This window comes from Phytophthora cinnamomi (genome assembly GCF_018691715.1).
Source record: "Phytophthora cinnamomi strain GKB4 chromosome Unknown Contig41, whole genome shotgun sequence".
In the NCBI taxonomy this organism is placed as follows: domain Eukaryota; phylum Oomycota; class Peronosporomycetes; order Peronosporales; family Peronosporaceae; genus Phytophthora; species Phytophthora cinnamomi.
Genome location: NW_027150974.1, coordinates 354111 through 376028, shown reverse-complemented (window position 1 = coordinate 376028; position 21918 = coordinate 354111). Strand labels below are relative to the sequence as shown.

Genomic DNA, 21918 nt, shown 5'->3' with positions numbered 1-21918 from the left:
ATCGCAGCGCAATCGTCTAAGAACGAAGATTATTGAGCAATTTCATGATTCCAGTATTGCCGCGCACCCAGGAATTCGTCGTACGTACCTCCGTATCAAGCAATGGTACTACTGGGCGTCGCTTCATGAAGACGTTTCTGATTACGTGCAAAGTTGTGAAACATGCACACGTTGGAAGCACAGCAATGCCAAGAAGAATGGCAAGTTGATTCCAATTCCGATTCCAAAGGAATGTTGGGAAGTCGTCTCCATGGATTTCGTTACTGGATTGCCAGAATCAGATGGCTATGATGCTATCATGACCGTCGTGGACAAGTTGTCCAAGCGTCCGATCTACTGTCCCGTTCACACTACTGATGATGCCGAAGAAATCGCTCATTATTTCTTCGACAATGTCGTTCGGCATCATGGAGTGCCTGCAGTGATCATCAGTGATCGTGATCCCAAATTCACATCGCGTTTTTGGAAATCACTCGCGCAGGTCATGGGTGTACAATTGAATATGACAACGTCATATCGCGCTCAAGCTGACGGCCAAACCGAACGTCAAAACCTGGTACTAGAAGACGCACTTCGTTGCATGGTCTCGTATCATGGTGATGACTGGGCTGCCATGTTGGGAACGATTGAGTATGCTCATGCCACGCTAGTCAGTGCCTCTACAGGACTTTCGCCATTTGAAGTAGACACAGGGCGTCAGGAACGCAATCCCTTCGGAACTTTTCCTACGCTGTCTACCACAGTTCAAGTACAACAAGGACTGTCTGAGTATGCAAATCGCTTCAAGGACGAACGTGACAAGATTATTGGCAAAGCCAAGGAGCACTTACTCAAGGCTCAAGCATCGCAAAAGAAGTACTACGATCAACACCGTAGCAATGTGCAATTCAAGGAAGGAGATTTGGTTATGCTGGATACACGCCGTATTCCACTCAAGCATGCTGCGAAAGACATTGACGTCAAACGTGCACAGTTAGCCGCTCGTAAAGTTGGTCCGTTCGTTATCAACCGCATGATCAACGACAACGCTGCTCGTCTGATTTTGCCACGCAGTATGAAGTCACTGAACCCTACTTTCAACGTAGACGTTCTCAGCCATTACGTCTCCAACCCGGACAAGTTTGAGACTCGTGTTCTTCCGAAAGCATCTCGCATCATCACGAATGAAGACACTGGAGAAGACCTCCACATTGTCGAGAAACTTCTACGCAAGCGTCAGTTCAATCGCAAGATTGAGTGGCTTGTCAAGTGGCATGGTCTCCCAGATCACGAATCTTCGTGGGAACTCGAGAAAGACATCAAGCACGTCTCTCACTGGAAAGTTCTCGTCGACGACTTCAAGCGCCGTCAACGTGAAGTCAAACCCGGGAGGATGTAAGGACCGAGACGTGACGAGCACGTCAAGGCCCGCACATCTAAACTACAACATCCACTACGCAAAGACAAGTGGGTAAGTAAGGAACATGCACTAGGGTGCATGATCTCTGTCGTGTACATTTACTCTTGTATAGCGCACGTCAACCCACTTCAACTTGAAGTGGATTGACCAATCAGATTCATTCATTTTAGCACCGCCTTGGGCACTGGCCCAGACGGCCGGCCACAAGGCCTTAACCAACTAATATCACTTTGCAATTTACGTCCAACTACCTACATGTTTCCACATCGCGGTACATCTTCACTCGCGGCCTTCTACGTGTCAAGCCTTACAATGTTGGCTATGTGGTGGAGGAATCAACGCCCTTAGATGGAGTTCCTTGCGTTCCAATGGTCGAAGCTTCAGTTGACTTTGTCCCCGTCGATGAATTTGCGCTCGTCTGCGTTGCGGATCCACCTCCAGAGAGAGGCTCGCAGTTGACTGGCCAAAGCAACACGAAAATGGCAGTATAACCTTAGGTACAACAACTCACGATAAGCTACGGCAGTGAAGTATGCCACTGCGCGTTCGGGAACCCGAGCCAGTAGATGGCGAATACACAGTCGCCGCTGCACGAGGAGTAGCCCAAGGGCGTTTCCGACATGACTCCCGAATCGCTCGGGTCGCCTGGGTAGTCGGACTCGCAGTCGTCGCTGTAGAGCACCATCGCGTCGTCGATGTAAAGCTCACAGGGACCTTGGACACGCGACAACTTGGTGCGCCAATCCGTTAGCCGTGCGGCGTGTCTTGAGGCATCGTACCGTGTGAGAGAGACCTCCGCCGTCATTGCCCCGCCACGCGGCCTTCCCGTCGGTGGGCACGGGCGTGGGATCCACGCCCGTGCGCGCGATGCCGCACTTCTTGTCAGCTTCGACCATGCCGAGCACAATGTCGTGCCTTCTCCTTTGCTACGGTCTAGAACTTGCCCCCTTGGTCTCCACCAGAGCCGATGTCCCAGTAATAGTCAATCTGCACGACCCTGTAGACCGTCCTGGAAAGTTGGTTCTGGCTGACAAGTGGCTGTGGGTATAAGCGTGAGGCGCAAATGCCGACTGTAAATGGCACATCAGCCAACATTGTGGTTGTCGGTCTTCAGGTTCTCTGCAAAATTGTAAGTGCGAGGCGACGGACTGTTGGACCGAGCCGTTGGAGCTTGGAATTCCTTTGCCTGACGAGCGCTAGCCAGTTGCTTGCCAGGATCTTGACTCTGCGATGTTTTGACAAATCTTAAAAAAAACAATGCTCACAGCTGGAAGTAGGCGTTCTTCAGCGAAAACATTGACCACCAAAAGGGCACCAGTCTTCGACATACACGGGAAGTTATTTGGCCTCTCCATTTCAGGCGCGTGAGACCCGTTCATTCTTCACGATTGAATTAGGCACACGACACGTGCGCGTGCACGAACGTGGATCTTGTGTGACTTCCCTAACCGTTAATAGCAACAGCATTAAGTTCATGCAGCAGGACTCCTACTCATGTTCAGCCCCTACTGTAGCTACGTCGTGACATCTCTGCGTGCAACACAGATGCTGGAGTCACCAGCCGATTTCCTGGTGGTGACGTCAGGTATGTAATGCGTGCAAATCAACAAGGAAATTGTGCATCACGCCTTTAACTTAAAAGTGTGTGCGCTCAGGAAACTTCGTTCATCTGTATGCTGCATGCTCCAGGACATCGTGGCGCACGACAAAACCGGAGTTCACTCATCGATCCAATATCCACGACCAAGGCGCAAGTGAATTTGGTTGCTGCGTTTTCGTGGCGATGCTAGTGTCAGTGGCACGTGAGCGAATGAAATCTGCGTATGTCTCGAAAACATTTATGTACGACATTATGGTGGTTGACATCAAGTGAGAGGCTTGCTTGCAATACCTCTTGTCCCATTCATACCGTAGGTAAGAGAGGGTTTAGACAGCGGCAACCTTCTTGCGCAAACGACGACCTGGAGCTTTACACTTCGAGTCTGTCGTCTCTGTCGAGGGGACCTCGGTTGTCGGGGTATTTGCAGATGGGGCCTCCGTTTCCGGTGCCTCGGCGGATGGAGCGTCCGTCGTCTGCGTCTCAGTAGAAGGGCTCTCAACAGTCTGTGGCGTCGCAGCCGGAGTTTCTTTCGACTGCTCCTGGGTCGAGGACCCTGAAGCTGACTGTGTTCCACTCGAAGGTGTCTCCGTAGTTTGTCCTCCAGTCGACGAGTCAGTTGTCGACGATCGGTTCTGCTGAGTCGTCGAGCCCCCGCTTCCCTTCAACGGAACGCAGTTAACGTACGCCTGCCACTGCGCGTTCTGGAACCCGAGCCAATAGATAGCCAACGTGCACTCGCCGTTGCAAGACGAATAATCCACGGGCATCTCTGACAGCTTGTTGGATCCGTTAGGACCACCCGGGTATTCCTCCTCGCAGTCGTCACCGTGGAGTACCATCTTGTCATCAATGTAGATCTCACACGGACCCGTGTGAGTGAAGCCGCCGCCACCGTTGCCCCACCAAGTCGCCTTTCCATCAGTGGGGACAGGCTTCGGGTCCACGTCCGTGCGCGTGTAGCCGCACTTCTTGTCCTTCACCATATCGAGCACGACGTCACGGACGCTCATACCCTTCTCCTTGGCCATGGTCTTGAACTTGCCCACTTGGTCGCCGCCGGAGCCGATGTCCCAGTAGTTATCAATCAGAGTAACCCACTCGACGGTGGACGCGCCATCCTCGAACGTTGGCTCGGGCTGCTTGAGGTGTCCGTGGGCTTCGGCGTGCGAGGCAAACACCAGCAGTGCAACAGCGGAGGAGAGAGCAGTGCCCACGAGCATTGTGCGATTTCAAGGTGTTCACAGTAGACTCCAAGATTAATAGTGAGGCTTCCGTGAGCCAACACGCGACCTGAACTGTAAGGTTGGGCGGGATTGCAGCGTTGGCTGGTGAGGTTTCCAGCAGCGAGAGCTTGTCGGTGCGCTTGCGTTGAACGTTTCGCAAACGTAAAGGCTAGCGATTCGCGCTGATCGTCTGTTTGGGCAGAAATGCATGAGCTTTGCTGATGGATTTCTGTACAGCGCTTTAGTTTCTGCGATTAAACCTGTGTTATCACGTTCGCCTTGCTACAGTACAAGTGCAGGTTATATAAGCACGAAGATGGATGGCAAGGGGCACGCGCGTTTGTGCTGCACAAGTATGCAGAATGAACTTTACTGTAGACACGAGTCTACTTTATTGAATAAGCTTGCCAAAATCACGTAGCGACGATAGAATCAACTTGACCAAGCACAAAGTATCTCTGTCATCATTGATGATGTTACTGAGTGCGCTCATCAATCTTCTGGTACGGTAAGTAGAATACCATGTACCGGCCGCTATGAAGCTAAAGTGATTATGCATTTTAATACAACACTAACCCTCACACTTTGCCGACTCAGGTACATATGCAGGTACATGCCGTACATGTATGTACCTGTGCAAGTTGGACGGCGCAGCTGTAATCAACAAAAGAAATTAGGCTTATTACGATTCGTAGCAAAACAATCTCCAAGTGGAGGAATTGGAGGAGTGAAACCAAACAGAGTGGAGAACGATTCACTGCCACCACACACACTGTAATTCCATCGGCACATTTAAAACCAATCATGAGGAGTGAGACGTCACATGCTTGCATTTATCACATTAAGAGTCCTATAGACAGACCGTGTTCCGGGGTCCATGAAATCCTCATGACAACTCCCCTTACTGCCGGAGGTTCGCCGCAGGCTGCACCGTGCCTGTGCCTCCGCTCAGGTTGTTGAAGTTCACACCGTTCGATCGCTGCGCCTGGTTTTGTTGGTTGTTGTTGTTGTTGTTGTTGTTGTTGTTGTTGTTGTTGTTTTGCTGGTTGTTGTTGTTGTTGCTGGTTGTTGTTGTTCTGCTGGTTGTTGTTGTTCTGCTGGTTGTTGTTGTTCTTCTGGTTGTTGTTTTGCTGGTTGTTGTTGTTGTTGTTGTTGTTGCTGTTCTGATGGTTGTTGTTGCTGTTGTTGTTCTGCTGGTTGTTGTTATCATTTTGCTGGCTGTTGGTCTGATCCTTGTTTTCGTCCTGGTTGTTGTTGTTCTGCTGGTTGTTGTTGTTCTTCTGGTTGTTGTTTTGCTGGTTGTTGTTGTTGTTGCTGTTCTGATGGTTGTTGTTGCTGTTGTTGTTCTGCTGGTTGTTGTTATCATTTTGCTGGCTGTTGGTCTGATCCTTGTTTTCATCCTGGTTGTTGTTGTTCTGCTGGTTGTTGTTGTTCTGCTGGTTGTTGTTGTTCTTCTGGTTGTTGTTTTGCTGGTTGTTGTTGTTGTTGTTGTTGTTGTTGTTGTTCTGCTGGTTGTTGTTGCTGTTGTTGTTCTGCTGGTTGTTGTTATCATTTTGCTGGCTGTTGTTCTGATCCTTGTTTTCGTCCTTGTTCTCATCCTTGTTTTTGTCCTTGTTCTCCTGCTTATTCTGGTCCTGGTTTGGCGCCGTTGTCGCTTGCTGTTGTTCGCTCGATTTCTGCTCGGACGAAGGAGTCTGCCTAGACTGCTTGTCGCCGTGATGGCGGTCAGAGTTCAAGCTTAGGCTGCGTCGCAGCACGAGTTCGCGCTGGTGCCCAATCAGCACCACGTCGGAGCGCAGGACGCGTGCCAAGGATTATGGCACGGCAGACTAGTGGGCCGCGGCACGCAGTTTACACAACGAGTGGGTGCTGGCACGCTCCCACTCGTCTTCATGTAGGAGTGCGCTCTAGCGGAGGCGCTCGATTTTCTTTACTCTACTTCTGCTCATTAATAAACTTTCCTGCTTGGAATCAAGCCCCGGGTAAACGCGGCAAAGCTAGCTTTGCGCTCTTCGAAGCGCGAGTTTGTTGATCCCGGACGTCGCCGACTGTCCGGACTGCTGTTCTTCTTCGGTGCGCGTGTCAACCGAAGGTACTCCTGCCTGTCGTCGTAGGGTCGAGGACACTACCGACCTTCGTCGACTAAGTGCGAATCGGAAGTTCGCATCGGACTTAAGTGCGGCTCGCGTTAAGTTCGGCTCTGACAACTTCAACGTCAACTATGTCGGGGACTCGCTACACGGTGGATCCCGATGGCGATGTGGAGATGTCAATCCCCAGCCTATCTTCGAGGTCATCAAGGCACCCGAGCTGACCAGCTGGGAGCATGCCGCTCTGGTTGAGTGGCACCGTGAGTGGGAACGCTATGTTGAGAAGATGCGTCACCGCTGCACTACTACCGGTGAGACGTATGAGAACGTTGTAGCCACTGTGAAGGGCTCTGTGAGACGCCAGACGCTGAAGAACCTGGCCACGTATGTGCTCAAGAAGCCTGTTGCCTCCGTCACCGATGCCGACATCATGGGAGTCGTCGAGGCACGCTGTCGTACACTCAAGAATGAGTTCGTACCTGATGTCTCGTCCCTGTTCCGTGCGAACTTAAGGATGGACCTGACGATCGATGACTGTGACGCGCGGATTTTCCGCTACTACGAGGACTTCAATGGGATCGTGGAGGACAACGGTCTACAAGGGCTGATGGGAGCGGATGACAAGGAAGGTACCAACTACAAGAACAGGATGAAGGCTCGCTGCCGCATTCTGGTCGAAAACCTGCAACCTTCTATCCTCAAGGCCCAGATCGATCGACTTATTGAGTTAGAGAGGCGTGACTGTAAGTCAGATGATGTTGCCCTCTTTGATTTGATACTGGAACATGCGAAAGTCCAGCAGCGCTTTCATCGAATGTCGCAGGACCATGCTGGAAAAATTGATGCCAAAGCGTTCAAGGCCGACCGCAAGCCGCCTCGGACCACGAGCTCCAAGCCAGCGCCTCGCCCTACAACTCCGGCACCACGAGCTCCAGGGACCGCTGCGCCGGCCACACCGCCTCCACGGGCTCCCCCTCGTGATGGTTGCCTAGTGTGCAAGGGGGCGCATTGGCTCAACGACTGCCCAAAGGCTACGGAAGCGCAGCGGACCGAAGCGCTGAAGAAGTTCCGCGAAGACAAGGAGCACCGCGCCAGCGCCTCGAGATCCAAGGCAGCGCGTTACAAGAGAAGTGCTATGTCTGTCTGCATCAACGGTCTTCTCACGGTCCCGTACGTCCCTGATACCGGTGCGGACAGAAGCATCATCCCAGAAGGCGTCGTGACTTCACTTCGTGCGGTTCAGCCCACCCTCTCACCTATCCTACTAAGTACGCCCGTGGAAGCCGAAATGGCGGACGGACGCAGGCTGAGGTGTGACCAAGAATTGCTACTGGACCTGGAGCTGATGACGATGGCCGGCCAGGTGTCGCTTCGATCGGTGCCATGCCTCGTTCTGAGAGGTGACGGCGACGAGCTGCTGCTCGGGCGCGACGTGCTGAAGGGGCTCGGTATCGACGTCGAGGAGCAGTTGGCTCAATTAGCCGAACCTGCACTGCTCGATAGTGAGAACGACGAGTTTTCTGTGGGCGACGAACTTCCTTTTGCCCCACAACCAATCAACTCTCTCGACGAACTGCTGGACTGCGCAGTTGGGAACGGGCTACCGGAAGAGCACGTCGGTGCCGTTCGCGCACTGCTTGATGAATTCCCCGATATTTGGCGCGACGCAGTCGGCGCAGACCTACCAGCAGACGTCGAACCACTTCGTGTCACGCTGCGACCCGATGCGGTCCCTCACCGGAGTGCGCCACGCAAGTACGCGCCGCTGCAGGCTGCTTTATCCGCGACTATGTAAAGGCATTGGTTGATGGTGGTCTCATCGAACAGAATAACTCGGCACGCTGGGCATGTGCCGTGGTTCCCGTCCGCAAGCCAGGAACCCAGGATAAATTTCGGCTGACGATCGACTATCGACCTGTTAACAGTGTGACGGTCCCTATCGCCGGCACCATGCCGTCAGCTGCCATCCAAGCCGATGCTTTCCAGGGCAAGAAGATCTTCGCCCGATTTGACTTCACCCAAGGTTTCTGGCAGCTACCTCTTCATGAAGACAGTAGGGAGATTTTCTCGTTCGTCACGCCGGATGGCGTGTATACACCTACTAGAGTCCCGCAAGGAGCGATGGACTCGGCGCTGCATTTTCAAAGCCAAGTGCAAGCGAAACTGGCACCGCTGATCCCACATTCGGCGTTGGTGTGGGTTGACGACGTGATCCTATTTGCGCCTACCATCGCCGAATTCCTGCAAACGCTGCGGACGTTTTCGAGATTGTCAGTGCGGCCAACTTCAAGCTCAATCGTACAAAGTCGTCGCTTTTGAGCTCGAGATCCTCTGGTGCGGGCGTCTTATTTCCAGTGAAGGTATTCGCCACGACCCGTCCCGAGTCAGCGCTCTCACAGAGCTCCCGCTACCCGCTACAGTCGCTGACCTACAATACTTCGTGTGCGCTACGAACTGGCTGCACGACTCGCTACCTGACTACGCGAGGACAATTGCACCGCTGCAAGACAAGCTGAATGATGAGCGCACCCGAATTGGTCGGCGAAGTCGCAATGCGTTGAACGTCCCTACGACGTGGTCTCCGGCCGAAGAAGTCGCGTTCAAGACTGTTGTATCACTGGTGAAGGACTCCGCGCCGATGGCTTTTCCGGATCCTGATGTCCAGTTGCTACTCTTCACAGATGCCTCGGCCACCGGCTACTCGATCATCCTCACACAGGTTCGCGATTGGGATGCTTCCCTACCTGTTGACGAACAGCACCACGAGATGATTATCTGCAAGGGTGGCCTGTTCAAGCATTCAGAGTTGAATTGGACCGTGGTGGAAAAAGAGGCTTATCCGATTGTTAAAGCCTGTCAAGATCTCGAATATCTCCTGCTTCGCCCTCGTGGGTTCCGCCTCTACTGCGATCATGCCAACTTGGCATACATTTTGCGCCGAGCGTCGAGCTCAAAAGCACGTCCGGGACCGCTTGCAACGCTGGGCGATGCGTCTATGTGGTCTGCACTACACTATCGAACACATTCCTGGCGAAAAGAATGTGTGGGCGGATATCGTGTCCCGTTGGCATGCCCGCGAGATTGTTGCTGTGGCCGCTGTCCAGACACGCAGTCGTCACATCGTCCCAGTGGAAGAGTTATCACCGCTTCGTCCACTTGCTGACGAGCAGTTTATTTTTCCCAAGCGCGCTGACCTGCACGCTGCTCAACTTGCTGCCTCTCGTGAGCGCTCTCGGTTGCAGCACGCTTCGGAAGAGGAGGATGGTGTGGTGACCGTGGACAACCGCCCCTGGGTCCCCACGAATGCAAAGGACCTGCTCGCCCGAATTTTTGTCGTCGCTCATTGCGGTTCACAAGGCCATCGCGGCCAGGATGCAATGGCCTTGGTGTTGAAAGAACGATTTTACACCGTGAATCTGGACGATAAAGTGGCCAAGTTCGTCCGACAGTGTCTACTCTGCAAGCACTTCAAGGGCCCTCGTCAGATTCCGCGCCCATATGGCCCGCTGCTGACACCGACGCAGCGAAATGAAGTGGTGCATTGGGACTTCCTGTCCCTTGGTGATGGTTTTGGCGACTCGAAGTATCTGCTGGTGGTGAAAGATGGAATATCCCACTTCTGTGAATTGTTTCCGTGCGCTACACCAACTGCCTACGTCGCGGCGGAATCACTCACACTCTGGTACGCACGGTATGGGCTACCACAGACTCTGAAGTCCGACCAGGGCACACACTTTCGCAACGAAATGGTGAAGCACCTCGCAGCGCGATTGAAGATGGAGCTGCACTTCACGCCAGTATACTCACCATGGTTGAACGGGACGATTGAAAGGCTGAACAAGGACGTCCTTCAAGTACTCCGAGCGCTGCTCATGGAGTATGGCCTGGACCAGCACGAGTGGCCATATCTGTTGCCTGCTATCCAAGCCAACTTAAACCACACTCCAGTCCCATCTCTTGCCGGTCATGCTCCTGTGGAGGTGTTCACGGGGCTGCCAGCTTCATCAGCATTGGACGTAATTGTGGTGCCCGCCGGTAGCGAGCACGCTGAACGCGTAGTCGACCTCGACGATATTGGCGGCTTTGTGGGCCAGCTTCGCTCTTCGCTGCACGCTATTCACCAGGACGTGTCAGATGCAAAGGAACGCCAGCGACTCCGCGACATGGCATCGCACAAGGGCATTCCTGTCAACTTCGACGTCGGTGACTTTGTGCTATGGTCAAGAATCGACCAACGTCTGCCGAACAACAAGCTGTTGGGTCACTGGGTCGGCCCTTCAAAGTGGTTGCTGCTCTCGCCCACTCCTTCGAGATAGAGCACCTGGTGACTGGACGAAAGTACGATGTGCACGCTTCTCGTCTTAAATTCTACGCCGACGCCGAGCTGGACACGACTGCAGAGCTGTTGGAATTGGTCTCCAGCCAGGGCATGCTCTTGGGAGTCGAGAAGTTGGTCGACCATCGCTACAACCATGACCTGAACCGCTGGGAGCTTTTCGTCTCATGGGCCGGTCTCCAAGCCATCGAGAACTCATGGGAGCCGCTGATCACGTTGCTGCATGATGTCCCCGCGAAGGTGCGCGAGTACATCGACGCGGCTGAAGATGACGAACTCAGCGCTCAAATTGACTAGCAGCACGATACTGCAGCCCCATCCAAGCTTTGGAGGGCACTGTCGCCGTGATGGCGGTCAGAGTTCAAGCTTAGGCTGCGTCGCAGCACGAGTTCGCGCTGGTGCCCAATCAGCACCACGTCGGAGCGCAGGACGCGTGCCAAGGATTATGGCACGGCAGACTAGTGGGCCGCGGCACGCAGTTTACACAACGAGTGGGTGCTGGCACGCTCCCACTCGTCTTCATGTAGGAGTGCGCTCTAGCGGAGGCGCTCGATTTTCTTTACTCTACTTCTGCTCATTAATAAACTTTCCTGCTTGGAATCAAGCCCCGGGTAAACGCGACACTGCTTCTCCGACGAAGGGCTCCCGACCGCAGGTGTATTGACATTGGCCCCTTCTCCCTTTGAAGAACCTTCCGTTTGAGCCGTCGAGGACGCTGTGGAGTTGGACGACCCTTCCGTTGGAGTCCCCGTTCCACCACTTCCGGACAAAGGAACGCAGTTGACTACGCACAATGAGGCAGTGGCAAATGTTAGGCATAAAATAACTCGTACACACAACAAAATCAGTTATCGTACCGTAGGCTTGCCACTGCGCGTTCTGGAACGCCAACCAATAGATGGTCAGGGTGCACTTTCCGTTGCAAGCCGAGTAGTCCACGGGGATATCCGAAGTTTCGGTAGATCCAACGCCTCCGCCCTTGTACTCATCCTCGCAGTTGTCTCCATGTGCTACCATCTTGTCATCGAGATAGACCTCGCAAGGGCCCACGTGGGTGAAACCTCCACCACCGTTGCCCAGCCACTTCACCTTTCCATCGCTGGGAATGGGCTGCGCGGCTCCACTGTCCAGCGTATTGCCGCATTTCTTGCCCTTGACCATGTCAAGCACGACGTCTTTCACGGACATGCCCTTTTGCGAGGCCATGGTCTTGAACGCCCCACATTGGTCTCCACCCGATCCGATGTCCCAGTAGTTGTCGACCAAAGCGACCCAACCAGGGTTGGGGGAGTCGGACCAGCTCGGCTTGGGCTGCTCTAGGTATCCGTGCGCATCGGCCTGCGAGACCAAGCTGGCCAAGGCGATGGCTGACGTGAAGGCGATTCCGGCAAACATCGAGAAGAAGTGTGGGTTTCTCCGATGACTGCAAATTCAAGAGTGAGTTCTCGCCAAAAGTGGCGGAGGTGGTTGAGGAGGTGGTTGAGGGGTTTAGCGCCTGGTGTGACTACGCGATAGGACTGCCGGAGCGTCCCACCGAGCAGTGACATCCTATCTGGACATTAGTTGTTGAACCGATTAGGTAAGCGCAACGCGATCAGCAGTGCGATCGCAGGCAAGACCACTGCGGTGGGTGCCTGTGCTCAAATATACTGTAAAGGAAAAGAGAGACACCCCGGGGAATGAAGGGCTGCACACAATCGACTGACCCGAAAGAGCCTCTACCGTCCCAATCGAAAGAGCGCGCAATGTGCGGACACCACCCGCGAATTTCGCTGTCCGGATAAACCGGCAGTTCGTCATCATGGATTCCGTGAGATTTGCCGAAGAGGGCGCAGCTCTAAAACACTAATGCATAACCTTGAACTTTCGAATCATCGAAACGTGCTTTTCCCAAACCGGTCGCCAGACTCGGTGTAGGCTACACTGAGACGCTACACCGTCTAGTATTGGGTATACATCACGTCCACTTTTGGCGAACTGTTATACGGACGCACTTTTATCCGTTGCACGCATCGTATGGGACAGTGATTTACATTCTGTGGCATTTTATGTAGTACGTACTGCATCACCAGTTTGGCTGACGACTGACCACCACACCGAAAAAGGCACGCGAAATACTTGAGTACATGTTTTTCCACGTTGACTGTTCAGTGCATGTTGTACCAGTTGGAAAATCTGTCGGACACAACACCAATGACTACAGACCGAATGGGACATACACGTTTTTGGTGGAATGCCACATTATTGTTTAACGCTGCCCTATTGTCATTCGATTCGTTACGGTTCGATTCGTGCGGTCGGAGCCAAATCCTGCGCATTGAAAACGCGCAGGGCATAGCTGTACAATCCTGCGGCATTGCACTGATAACTTTGGGATTTTGGTGTAGGGACTGTATAGTGCCTCGTTCCGCTCCGACCGGACGAATCAAAGCGGGAAACACAGCACTGTGTTTAGATGAGCAAAGCTGAAGAGAATTTTCCCATCCTTTCATCCCGCACGGCTGGGTTTAATGACTGCTCTGTCGTCATTCGCGTGTGCTGCTACATGTAGCCGAACGAGGAAATACACGGATCAAGGCTTCCGCTCTGGAAGGTTTTGGCCTTCTTGTCGAAGCAAACTGCGGCGCATCTCTGGCTTAGATTCGACGTTCTCCACCGCAGCGCAGACCGTAGATGTATGCTTAAGGTGGCTTCGAGAATCCCTGCATCTGAACCCACATGCTCGCGATATTCGTACACGGGATTCCAATTAATAGTACAGCGCATGTATAATCGGGAACCACTCATCAGTTTGTTCACCAACCCAGAGTTGATTCGAACAACATGCGCGCAAGTGCTTCGTGTTGGCTACAGCGGTTATTCTGGTTGGCAGCGACAACGACTAAACCGATACATATTCATATTGAAATACCGTACCTCACAGAAAGAATACAGAACACATGAAATGCCAAAACCAGATTTTCGAGCATTTGGTTTCGTTTGATAGCTATTTCTTTTAACGCAAAGAAAGCAGTTTTCAATCGCTGGCTAGCATAATGCATTATCGTTTTACCTACCTAATGTTAGAAACCCAACATAGCATTACAATATCATTCGGCAATAAAGTATGTCGACTTCTTGGTCAGCATTTTTCCAGGACAAAAGATTGGTTTCATATGAGACCACGGGAAACAAAATGTTACTTATCAACCATTTAGAGTTTTCGAAATAATCGCGTTTTTAACAGGCGTTGCCTGTAAGAAGGGGCAACGATCGAGTGGGAAATCGAAAAATGATAATTCCGATTTTTTTTAATTTAAATGGAGTTGGCAGCGCTGCCATACACACTAGAGAAGCATAATGATTAGCTAGCTGAGTCGCTACTGCGCTGCATTTGGCTATGCGTATCGGTCAGGACTAATGAAATTCCAATGACCGTAATAATAACTGGAAGTAACTTACTGGAATAACTTACTGGATCCCCGTCCTCAATTTGGTGCAATAAAAAACGGAATTGTTGGAGGCTATGATTTCAATCATGGAACCACTCATGATTTCAAAACATGATTGGTCCACGATTGTAATTTATTATTTATTTTACAGCTCGCCTATTTCCGATAGAGGTCGAAACCGTTGCCTCTTCCATTTCGGACGCGGAGACCGGGAGGTGCCGGGACCGATCCCCGCCGAGTGCGGGACTTTCCACGGAGGCCGGAGATAGGCAATATCTTGGACGAGCAGCCACTCCGTGGAGTGGTCCGCACTGCCAACCCGCACCCCTGTGTAGGATAGTTGGGTGGGCTGGAGGCCCCAAGTGCCGAAAAATGCCCCATAGTGTAATGAGGGGTATCAGAACTCGGTCCCGAAATGGGTCGGATAGCCACAGGCATCCCCACCAGAGCAAGCCTCAAGCCTGGTGTGTGGGTTCTGGTGGCTTAAATCTCTTCCATTTCGGCTTTTATTAAGGCAAGTCAAAATGGTCCAAGCAGAGGTGGCCGATGTGGCTTCTGCAGCTGCGGGCGCAGGCAAAGACCCTGGTAGCGGAGGAGGAGTTGAAGCATCAGCAGCACCAGGACGTACATGGCCGCGCAGAGGTCCAGGACTCTCCGACATCCCGCGTAAATCGGTTGCTCAGGCGTCTACAGAAGACGACCAAATGGAGGAGAATGACGCGGAAACTCGCGGAGACAGCACACAAGGTGAGAGCACAGGTGCTGCCACAGCTGGCGACACTGGTGACGCGTGCGGTGATGCAGAGGAGAGCCAGCACGTCAGTAACGCACTCCATGGCCAAAGTATAGGCAGTCGGGTGGAAGTTGCATTTGATCCCCCGACAGCATGGCACACGAGCTGGGAAGGCTGGCAGGCCTACTTGAAAACTTACTGCGCGAGTACGATGCAGGTGCTGGTGGTCCAAGAGACCATGAAACGTGACGAGCAGAACAAGCGGCTGTCCAAGACCAAGAAAGGTGCTGACGTGTCGAAGTTGATTCCTGAAGGCTTGAATCCATACAGCCGTGTGTACATCTGCACACATGGCCGGAAAAAGCGCAAGTCTCGGGGAACTGGCAGCCGGCCAAGAGAACACATCCGACTCACGAACTGTTCATTCAGGTTTCGGGTGCAGTGGAATCTGGAGCGGATGGAGCTCCAGGTGAAAAACGGGCACTTTCTGCACAACCACCAAGTGAACACTTCAACCTTCGCGACGTATCCAAGTTCTAGAGGCGTCGTCGATACAATGGTTGGTGCTTGAGTCGAAGGCATGCTGGCTGTGGGCGCCAAGCGTTCCAAGATATACGACTACCTGCTCGAGCACGACCAGAACGTCATTCAAGTTGATGTCGACAACCTTGTGCGGGAGCACGCGTCATCAGTGGCCACAGAGGATGACAACGACGCCACGGCTCGTGAGATAGCGGCTTTCGCCGCGACAGACCCGAACAACGTCTCCGCGGTGTCCGAGACGGCTTCTGGGGAAACTGGCGTGATTTCGTTGGCGACCGCCCACATGAGGCGTATCTACGGACGTTTCAGTGAGTTGTTGTTAGTGGACTGCAGCCACAAGACGAATCGGTACGTGTTGGGGTTGGATCATGATTATTTTATGACTAATCGTATATTGACCTATGATTTATTATGTGTTCAAACAGCTACAATTACCAGTTGCTCACATTCATGACGATTAACGAATTCGGAGAGGGTGCCGTCGCCCAACAATCTCTGCTGGAAACCAATGGGGATTGGCACATGGAGCGCGCTGTGGGACACTTTAAGTGCCTCCCCCTACACAAATTGATCGGCTTCGAGTCATCGTCGTTTATAAGGATCTCAACGAGATCAAGGTGCTGCAATCGAACTTTCCCCAGGCGCGCGTGCTGATCTGCCACTTCCACGTTATCAAATACCTCAAGAAAAAGCGCTGTAAGCCGGAGTTTTGTAAGACCTGTACAGATGATGCTAGTCAGATTGATGCAGCGACCCACGCAATGGTGTACGCTGACAGTGAAGAAAAGTACAGGATTTTCCATGATTCGTTTCGGGGCATTTGTGCTCGAGTGGGCACGCAGGACTTCTTCACGTACTTTGAGAAGAATTGGGATGCCTCACAGGAGCGGTGGGTGCTGTATCACAGATCTACCCAGCCGCACTTCAAGAACCATACCAACAACAGGTTGGAAAATTCCTTCGGGAAGCTCAAGAATGTAGTGGATGGCTCAATGAGCATGGCCGAGTGCGTCAAGACACTCGTGGCGTTCAACCGGCGGATGCAAAACGAGTACGGTTATCGGCTGGCCAGGATCGGACAGTTCGTGAACAGTAATCATGATGAGGAAATGTCCAACGTGCTTCGCTTCACGTCACACTTCGTGGCCGAGCAGATCGCCGGACAGTATACGAGAGCGCTTTCAAACACAGATCGCAACAAGTTTACTGTCAGCGGCGGAGATCAAATTCTGGTCGTCGTGGAAGGGGCCTCGAAGACACATCGCCTTCGCGTGGACACATGGGAATGCGACTGCGAGTTTGCGTTAACGATGATACTCCCGTGTCGCCACGCCATCGCCTACAGGAAGAAGGAGAGTATTCCTGGGCCGGTGATTCCCTGGAAGCGGATCGATCAGAGGTGAGTGTATGATTGCCCATGATATTTCCTTGATTAGTCATGGATATAGTATGATTAATCTTAGACTAATCCACGATTTATTCATGATACTTTCAAGATGGACCAACACATCGCGTCAACTCAGACGCGTAAAACAGTTCTCCTATGAAACCTTTGAAAAGGGGTTCAAGAAAGCCGAGAAGAGGTCGAAAGCACAGAGATATCGCGAAGCTGTGCGAGCCACGCATCTGATCTGCAGTGAGATGGCGGACATTGAAGATGATGTGGAGTTCGATGCTATGCTGGAGTTTGTGCCAGCGCAATGGAGAAACGTTCGACAGCGGAAGATGTCCAGTGGCTCTGGTGCTGCAGAAGCCAGCCGAGGCAAACAGGCTGCGCTAAAGCAAGAAGTCACAGATGAAGACGTCAAGGGGGAGTTTGATTTAAGTTGTAGTGACAGTGATTACTTGACGGATGACAGCGAGTATGAAGATGATGCGTCTACCCGGGGGATCAAGAGCACGAGGTGGCCACGAGCGCGAGGCCCAAAATCGTTCTCAACCCTAAAACGAAGAAAGTCGGAGCTCCGCGCAAGCATAGGAAGGTAACAGCAGCTGGAGAACGAGCCGATAGGAAATGGTACCAGGCTGCTGAACATGGGAGAAAAATGGCTGGAGAAGTAACACTGGTGGATCTTGTGGACTCTCTCGGTCGTGAGAAGCCATCCTTAAAGGAAACTCAGCGGCGCTTATCCGGAGTCCTTGTGAGGTACGGCGATGCGGAGTCCAAGAAACCTAAGTTTAAGTTGATGAAAAACCCGGTCACCGTCCAAGATCCGTTCTACATTCTCCCGGAAAAGCTGCTCGCTGAGTGCATGAAGCTCCTCCCGGTTGGCAACACTGAAGATTATGCGATTTCAGTAGACCCGTCCCTAAATGCAGTTATCGGTGGGAGAAAGGGCCCCAAGAGCAATCAAGGTGAATCTGTGGTTATTAAGGACGTGGGAATTTTCACAAGGGACCAAATTGAGACCTTCGTGCGCGTGCAGAATTTGAAGAAGGTATTCCAGCTTGGAATGGATCAAGTGGCTCACTGTTGAAGGCATCCCAGCACTCCCTGCTGAGTACCACGACATCGGAAACAAGGTCGCTACTGATATTCTGGAGTCATATCCGCACAAGTTGATCGAAGGCCTCCCAAGTACGCCTGACTTTGCTTATTCCTTGCTCTACCGCGCTACACCCCGGACGTGGCTCACGGACGCGGCCATAAGGGCTCTGTGCGTGAGACTCGCAGCCGATTATACGTCTTGCAGGCTTGCGGGTTTCCAGTCTGCGGTTCCAGCGACGAAAAAGACGAGAACGTCCGGTCCAGAGCCTGTTGACCAAGCAATCCGTGAGCGGTTGTTCGAGCGAGTGACGGAGGGTGGGGTGGAGACCGTGTTACTTCCGCTGAACTTCAATAATGCGCATTGGTGCTGCGTGGTGGTGAACGTAAATGCCAAGCGCATTTTCTACTATGATCCACACAATCAATCTGCGTACATGAACTCTGCGATGGCGATCTCAACGCAGCTGAAGATTGCTGGTCTCCGCGACTACGACGTGGTTGCACAGAACAACCCAATCCAGTTTGACGCCTATAGTTGTGGCGTCTACGTGTTCTGGATGTTCATCCGGCATGTGGCGAGAGGACCGCCGCTGGACATGAGCGGGGAAGTGCTTCCCAGGCGGGCGTCGCTTTGAACTTTTTTTTTCACTATTTACTGACTGGGCAGCTCCTCCCGAGGCAAGGTGTGGAGAAGAATGTCGCAGAGGACGAAGAGAAGATGGCTGCGCTTGTGGATCCAATCACAAGCAACGCCGACGAGAAAGAAGATGTTCCTCCGACCCAAGTCGAGAAGTAAGTGGGAGTATAAGTGAAGAATAGCTTCTAATGCGGGCGACAATCGATTCTGCTATAAGTTCCTTCTTCCTTTCGGACCTTTGCTCTTAAGTAGATGGTATAGACGCATTCCGCACATGAACTCGCAGCTATACGTGCGCCTTTACTCGCACCTATACATGCGTCTTTACTTGCGTGGGGCTCCGCCAGAGATCACTTTCACGCGTTCTTGTCACCAATGCTATAAAACACGAACATAGTCTCCAATCCATGTAACCCATTATACCTCCATGATTAATCACGTGTTAATCATATATTAAATTACAGCCCCACGTTTGTATCTTTCTCGTCCTCAGCGTATCTTCTCGAAACTTCTCCATGTGGCCATCGTCCTAAATACTTAATTTTCATCCATGATTGATCATGGAAAATATCATGGGATATGTTATGATTATAATCATAGCCTGCATCATCTGCCATAAAAAATCAAAGCGCGCCAGCGAACTTCAAGCAACGTGTGGTCGGTGTGAACACTTCCTTTTTTCGCCACCCTCATCACTTTGGACTTGGCTGGAGATAATGTGTAAGAAGTAGGAGACATAGCACAGGTGTACCATGCAGAAGGATAAACTTAGCTCTGTTTCGCATATTCGTATCGCTCAGTCCTGCAGTTTTACTTCGTCAATGTGATGGACGTATTAGTGGAAAAAATAAGAAAATAACGCCAATATTAATTGGTGAAGACTGGAGCACCCAATCAATATCACATTGTATCTTGCGAAGCCCGCCCTGTTATCAGTTTGTTTGAAGCTGTTGTCCTCAAACAAATATCTCATCTACTGAACAACTGGCAGACAAGTACCGCGAGTGTTTTCAAGAAAATTGCAAGCACACTGTGGATGCGCGTTGTTGCGGCGGCAGTGACACGATCTATAGCCCGAGGCATTTTACGAATAGTAGTTTGTTTGGTTTGAAATACTGAGCTTTCGATCTAGATCAGCTAAGTCATAAACCGATCAGTGCCGGAATTACCTGTTGCTTCACTTTCCACCCGTTTTGTTTTCTCCCCTTCTTACAGGCATCGCCTGAAAATCGCGATTATCTCGAAAACTGACTGGTCAACTTTAATAAGTTGACCAATCAAAATTCGTACATAACCGGAGATCAAAAATTAAAGCTAAAACACTCGTAGAAAGCGAAAAAACTTTAATTCGATTGCTTTTTACACAATATGTCTGACAATATACAATAAGATAAAATTGAAAGTTACACGCCCGAAATAAAATCCGAGATTTTGGGGTTCGGAAATGGAGATATATTTTTTTCATCCGATGTAACACCACGAGTTCTCAACATTTGCTAACGATCTATGAGGATGTCCAAAGGAACATCCGAGAAAGATGGACTCAAGTTCCTTGCCAAGAACCAATGTGTCAATCGGACAGGTTGTGCTCGACCTGTTGACTATCCGATGGATGGCAACTGGCCAAAGGGGGTTTCTGTCAGGGACTCTCCTCCTTTTGCTACGGTTAAGTAGTGCGTGTAACTAGTAATGAATCACTTTGAAATCGGATTATTACCTCTGAAGTGTCATCTATTACTAAGTAGCTTATACTGTTCATGCTACGGTTTGGTACCAAGGAAGCAGGACACTCTGGAGCGCTAAAGTTGCTAGGTTATGAGCCCAAACGGGTCCACGATGAACAAACGCATTGCGGTTGATGGTTTGCTACTGAGTGCCGCTCTGCGGATGCCCACAGAATCTGCTCAGCCAGAGAAGACTGGAGATCCAGAATGAGCATTGCGAGAGCAAAACCCGCGCGTGAAGCTGGAATTGCAGTGGTGTGTCAGCTCGTCTCGAAGGCGAGTGGTGCCGTAGTCGACGTTGATGCTAGTTAGCTTGAGACTCGGAAGACAAAGTGCATTACAGTTGAAGTACGAAAAATGACAAGATAGCGAGCGATGTTTGTGGCGCGGCAAGCAGAGACGTGATAATCGTGTCGAGGGCCACTGACGAGGAACGCGGTGTGGATTGGCGTTAGAATGCGTTGACACGGAATGGCGTTTTGGTGGAAGATGTTAGCTTGGGTTTTGACTGCGGAGCAAGGGCGCCAGACCGAGGTCTAACGGCATCGAGGCTTTGTAAGAAGGTGACCGAGGCCTCCTATTGGCTACTACATTTCCGCGCCAGAATGACTGCGGGACTCGGTGGGTCCAAATAAATCCTTGCCGAGCTCACCGGATAGTCATAGTGGATACGCTTTTGTCCGCGGGCGCACGGTATCAAGCCCGGCTTGACCGCATGTTCCTTCGTGCAGCCCGGCTGCACGGAAATGTTTTCCTTCGCCGGCAGACCCTGTCCGCGGGCGCGCGATATCTAGCCCAGCTTAAGCGCATGGCGCTTCGTAGTGCGGCCCGGCTGCACGCCAGCATGCAAATTGCGTCAGTTCGGTACGTTTGCAACCGTCCGTACTGTTTGCAGCGTCAACTCCCAGAGTTGACACGCCTTCGTCACCTCGACGCCATTCATTGGCGGAGCCCCTCATGACCGAGGGCGCGTCGGTTCCAGGAACCGACGTGTCGTCGTCGATCTGACCTCATCGGATCAGGGACTGTCCCTCACACACTGAAATGTGGGTGTTGGTTCCCTGAACCAGCACATCTTTTTCTTCTGTCGTCGGCAGCATTGCCGACGTTGGTCTCACTTGTGCGCGCCCTCGCACACTTCCTGGGCACTCCGGGACAGCGGTATTTAGCGTTGTCTCGACTGTTGAGCCGCGCGCACCTGCTGGAGCGTGCGCTGCGGTAACAGGGCCACTGCTCTCTGTTCCGCTGTCGCGGCCGAAGCGCACGCTCGTGCGTTTCTTCCAGTCTATCACCGGATCATGCCATGGCTTGCACGGCATGCCCATCACCACGTCGAACTTATCGTCCAGGTCCAGGACGATAAAGTGTTCGACAAACACTCGTTGTTTGTGCGAGAAGCGCACGTTCACGACGCGCTTCTCGGTCTTCACGATGGCACCTGTTGCCAGTCGTACCTCCAGAAGACTTCGAGGTACATCTACCTCCTCGAAGTCAAGTCTCGGCAGGCTTCGTAGTCGAACAAAGTTGTTCGACGCGCCTGAATCTTCCAAAGCTCGAAGAGAGTCACTCGCTCTCTTCGAGTAAACCATCAAGATGACTAGGTTCGGCCTGTCATCTTGCTTCTTGTAGCGAGAGCTAGTCTCACTCGGGGCTGCAGTCCTCAGAGTCGCGTGTCCGATGTCGGCACGCGTGACTGCATTACCAGTATGGCGCC

The 21918-nt window shown here is 52.0% G+C and overlaps 5 protein-coding genes across 7 annotated transcripts; 3 read left to right on the top strand and 2 right to left on the bottom strand.

Moving 5' to 3' along the window:
- Nucleotides 1-502: 502 nt before the first annotated feature.
- Nucleotides 503-1378, top strand: IUM83_17463 (Retrotransposon nucleocapsid protein; the record flags this gene model as incomplete). The annotated part of the gene is made up of 1 exon (XM_067942413.1): nt 503-1378. One exon carries the CDS (start codon nt 503-505, stop codon nt 1376-1378), a length of 876 nt encoding a protein of 291 aa, XP_067791148.1.
- Nucleotides 1379-1916: 538 nt separating this feature from the next.
- IUM83_17462 (Oxygen-dependent choline dehydrogenase) lies at nt 1917-2295 on the bottom strand (the record flags this gene model as incomplete). The annotated part of the gene is made up of 2 exons (XM_067942412.1): nt 1917-2113; nt 2193-2295. The coding sequence occupies 2 exons, from the start codon at nt 2293-2295 to the stop codon at nt 1917-1919; spliced, it is 300 nt and encodes a 99-aa protein (XP_067791192.1).
- A 1030-nt stretch (nt 2296-3325) lies between these two features.
- IUM83_17459 lies at nt 3326-12043 on the bottom strand (the record flags this gene model as incomplete). Of its 3 annotated transcripts, none has more annotated exons than XM_067942408.1 (2): nt 3326-4155; nt 11506-12043. In XM_067942408.1, the coding sequence occupies 2 exons, from the start codon at nt 12041-12043 to the stop codon at nt 3326-3328; spliced, it is 1368 nt and encodes a 455-aa protein (XP_067791143.1). The 3 variants fall into 3 exon arrangements, with proteins under 3 accessions (XP_067791143.1, XP_067791142.1, XP_067791141.1); XM_067942407.1 differs by lacking the exon at nt 3326-4155 and adding an exon at nt 11185-11432; XM_067942409.1 differs by lacking the exon at nt 11506-12043 and having other exon boundaries at nt 3326-4219.
- On the top strand, nt 6248-8107 carry IUM83_17461 (uncharacterized protein; the record flags this gene model as incomplete). Its single annotated transcript, XM_067942411.1, has 1 exon — nt 6248-8107. One exon carries the CDS (start codon nt 6248-6250, stop codon nt 8105-8107), a length of 1860 nt encoding a protein of 619 aa, XP_067791191.1.
- On the top strand, nt 8263-10945 carry IUM83_17460 (RNA-dependent DNA polymerase; the record flags this gene model as incomplete). Its single annotated transcript, XM_067942410.1, has 4 exons — nt 8263-8582; nt 8668-9031; nt 9417-10515; nt 10596-10945. The coding sequence occupies 4 exons, from the start codon at nt 8263-8265 to the stop codon at nt 10943-10945; spliced, it is 2133 nt and encodes a 710-aa protein (XP_067791190.1).
- Nucleotides 12044-21918: the final 9875 nt, after the last annotated feature.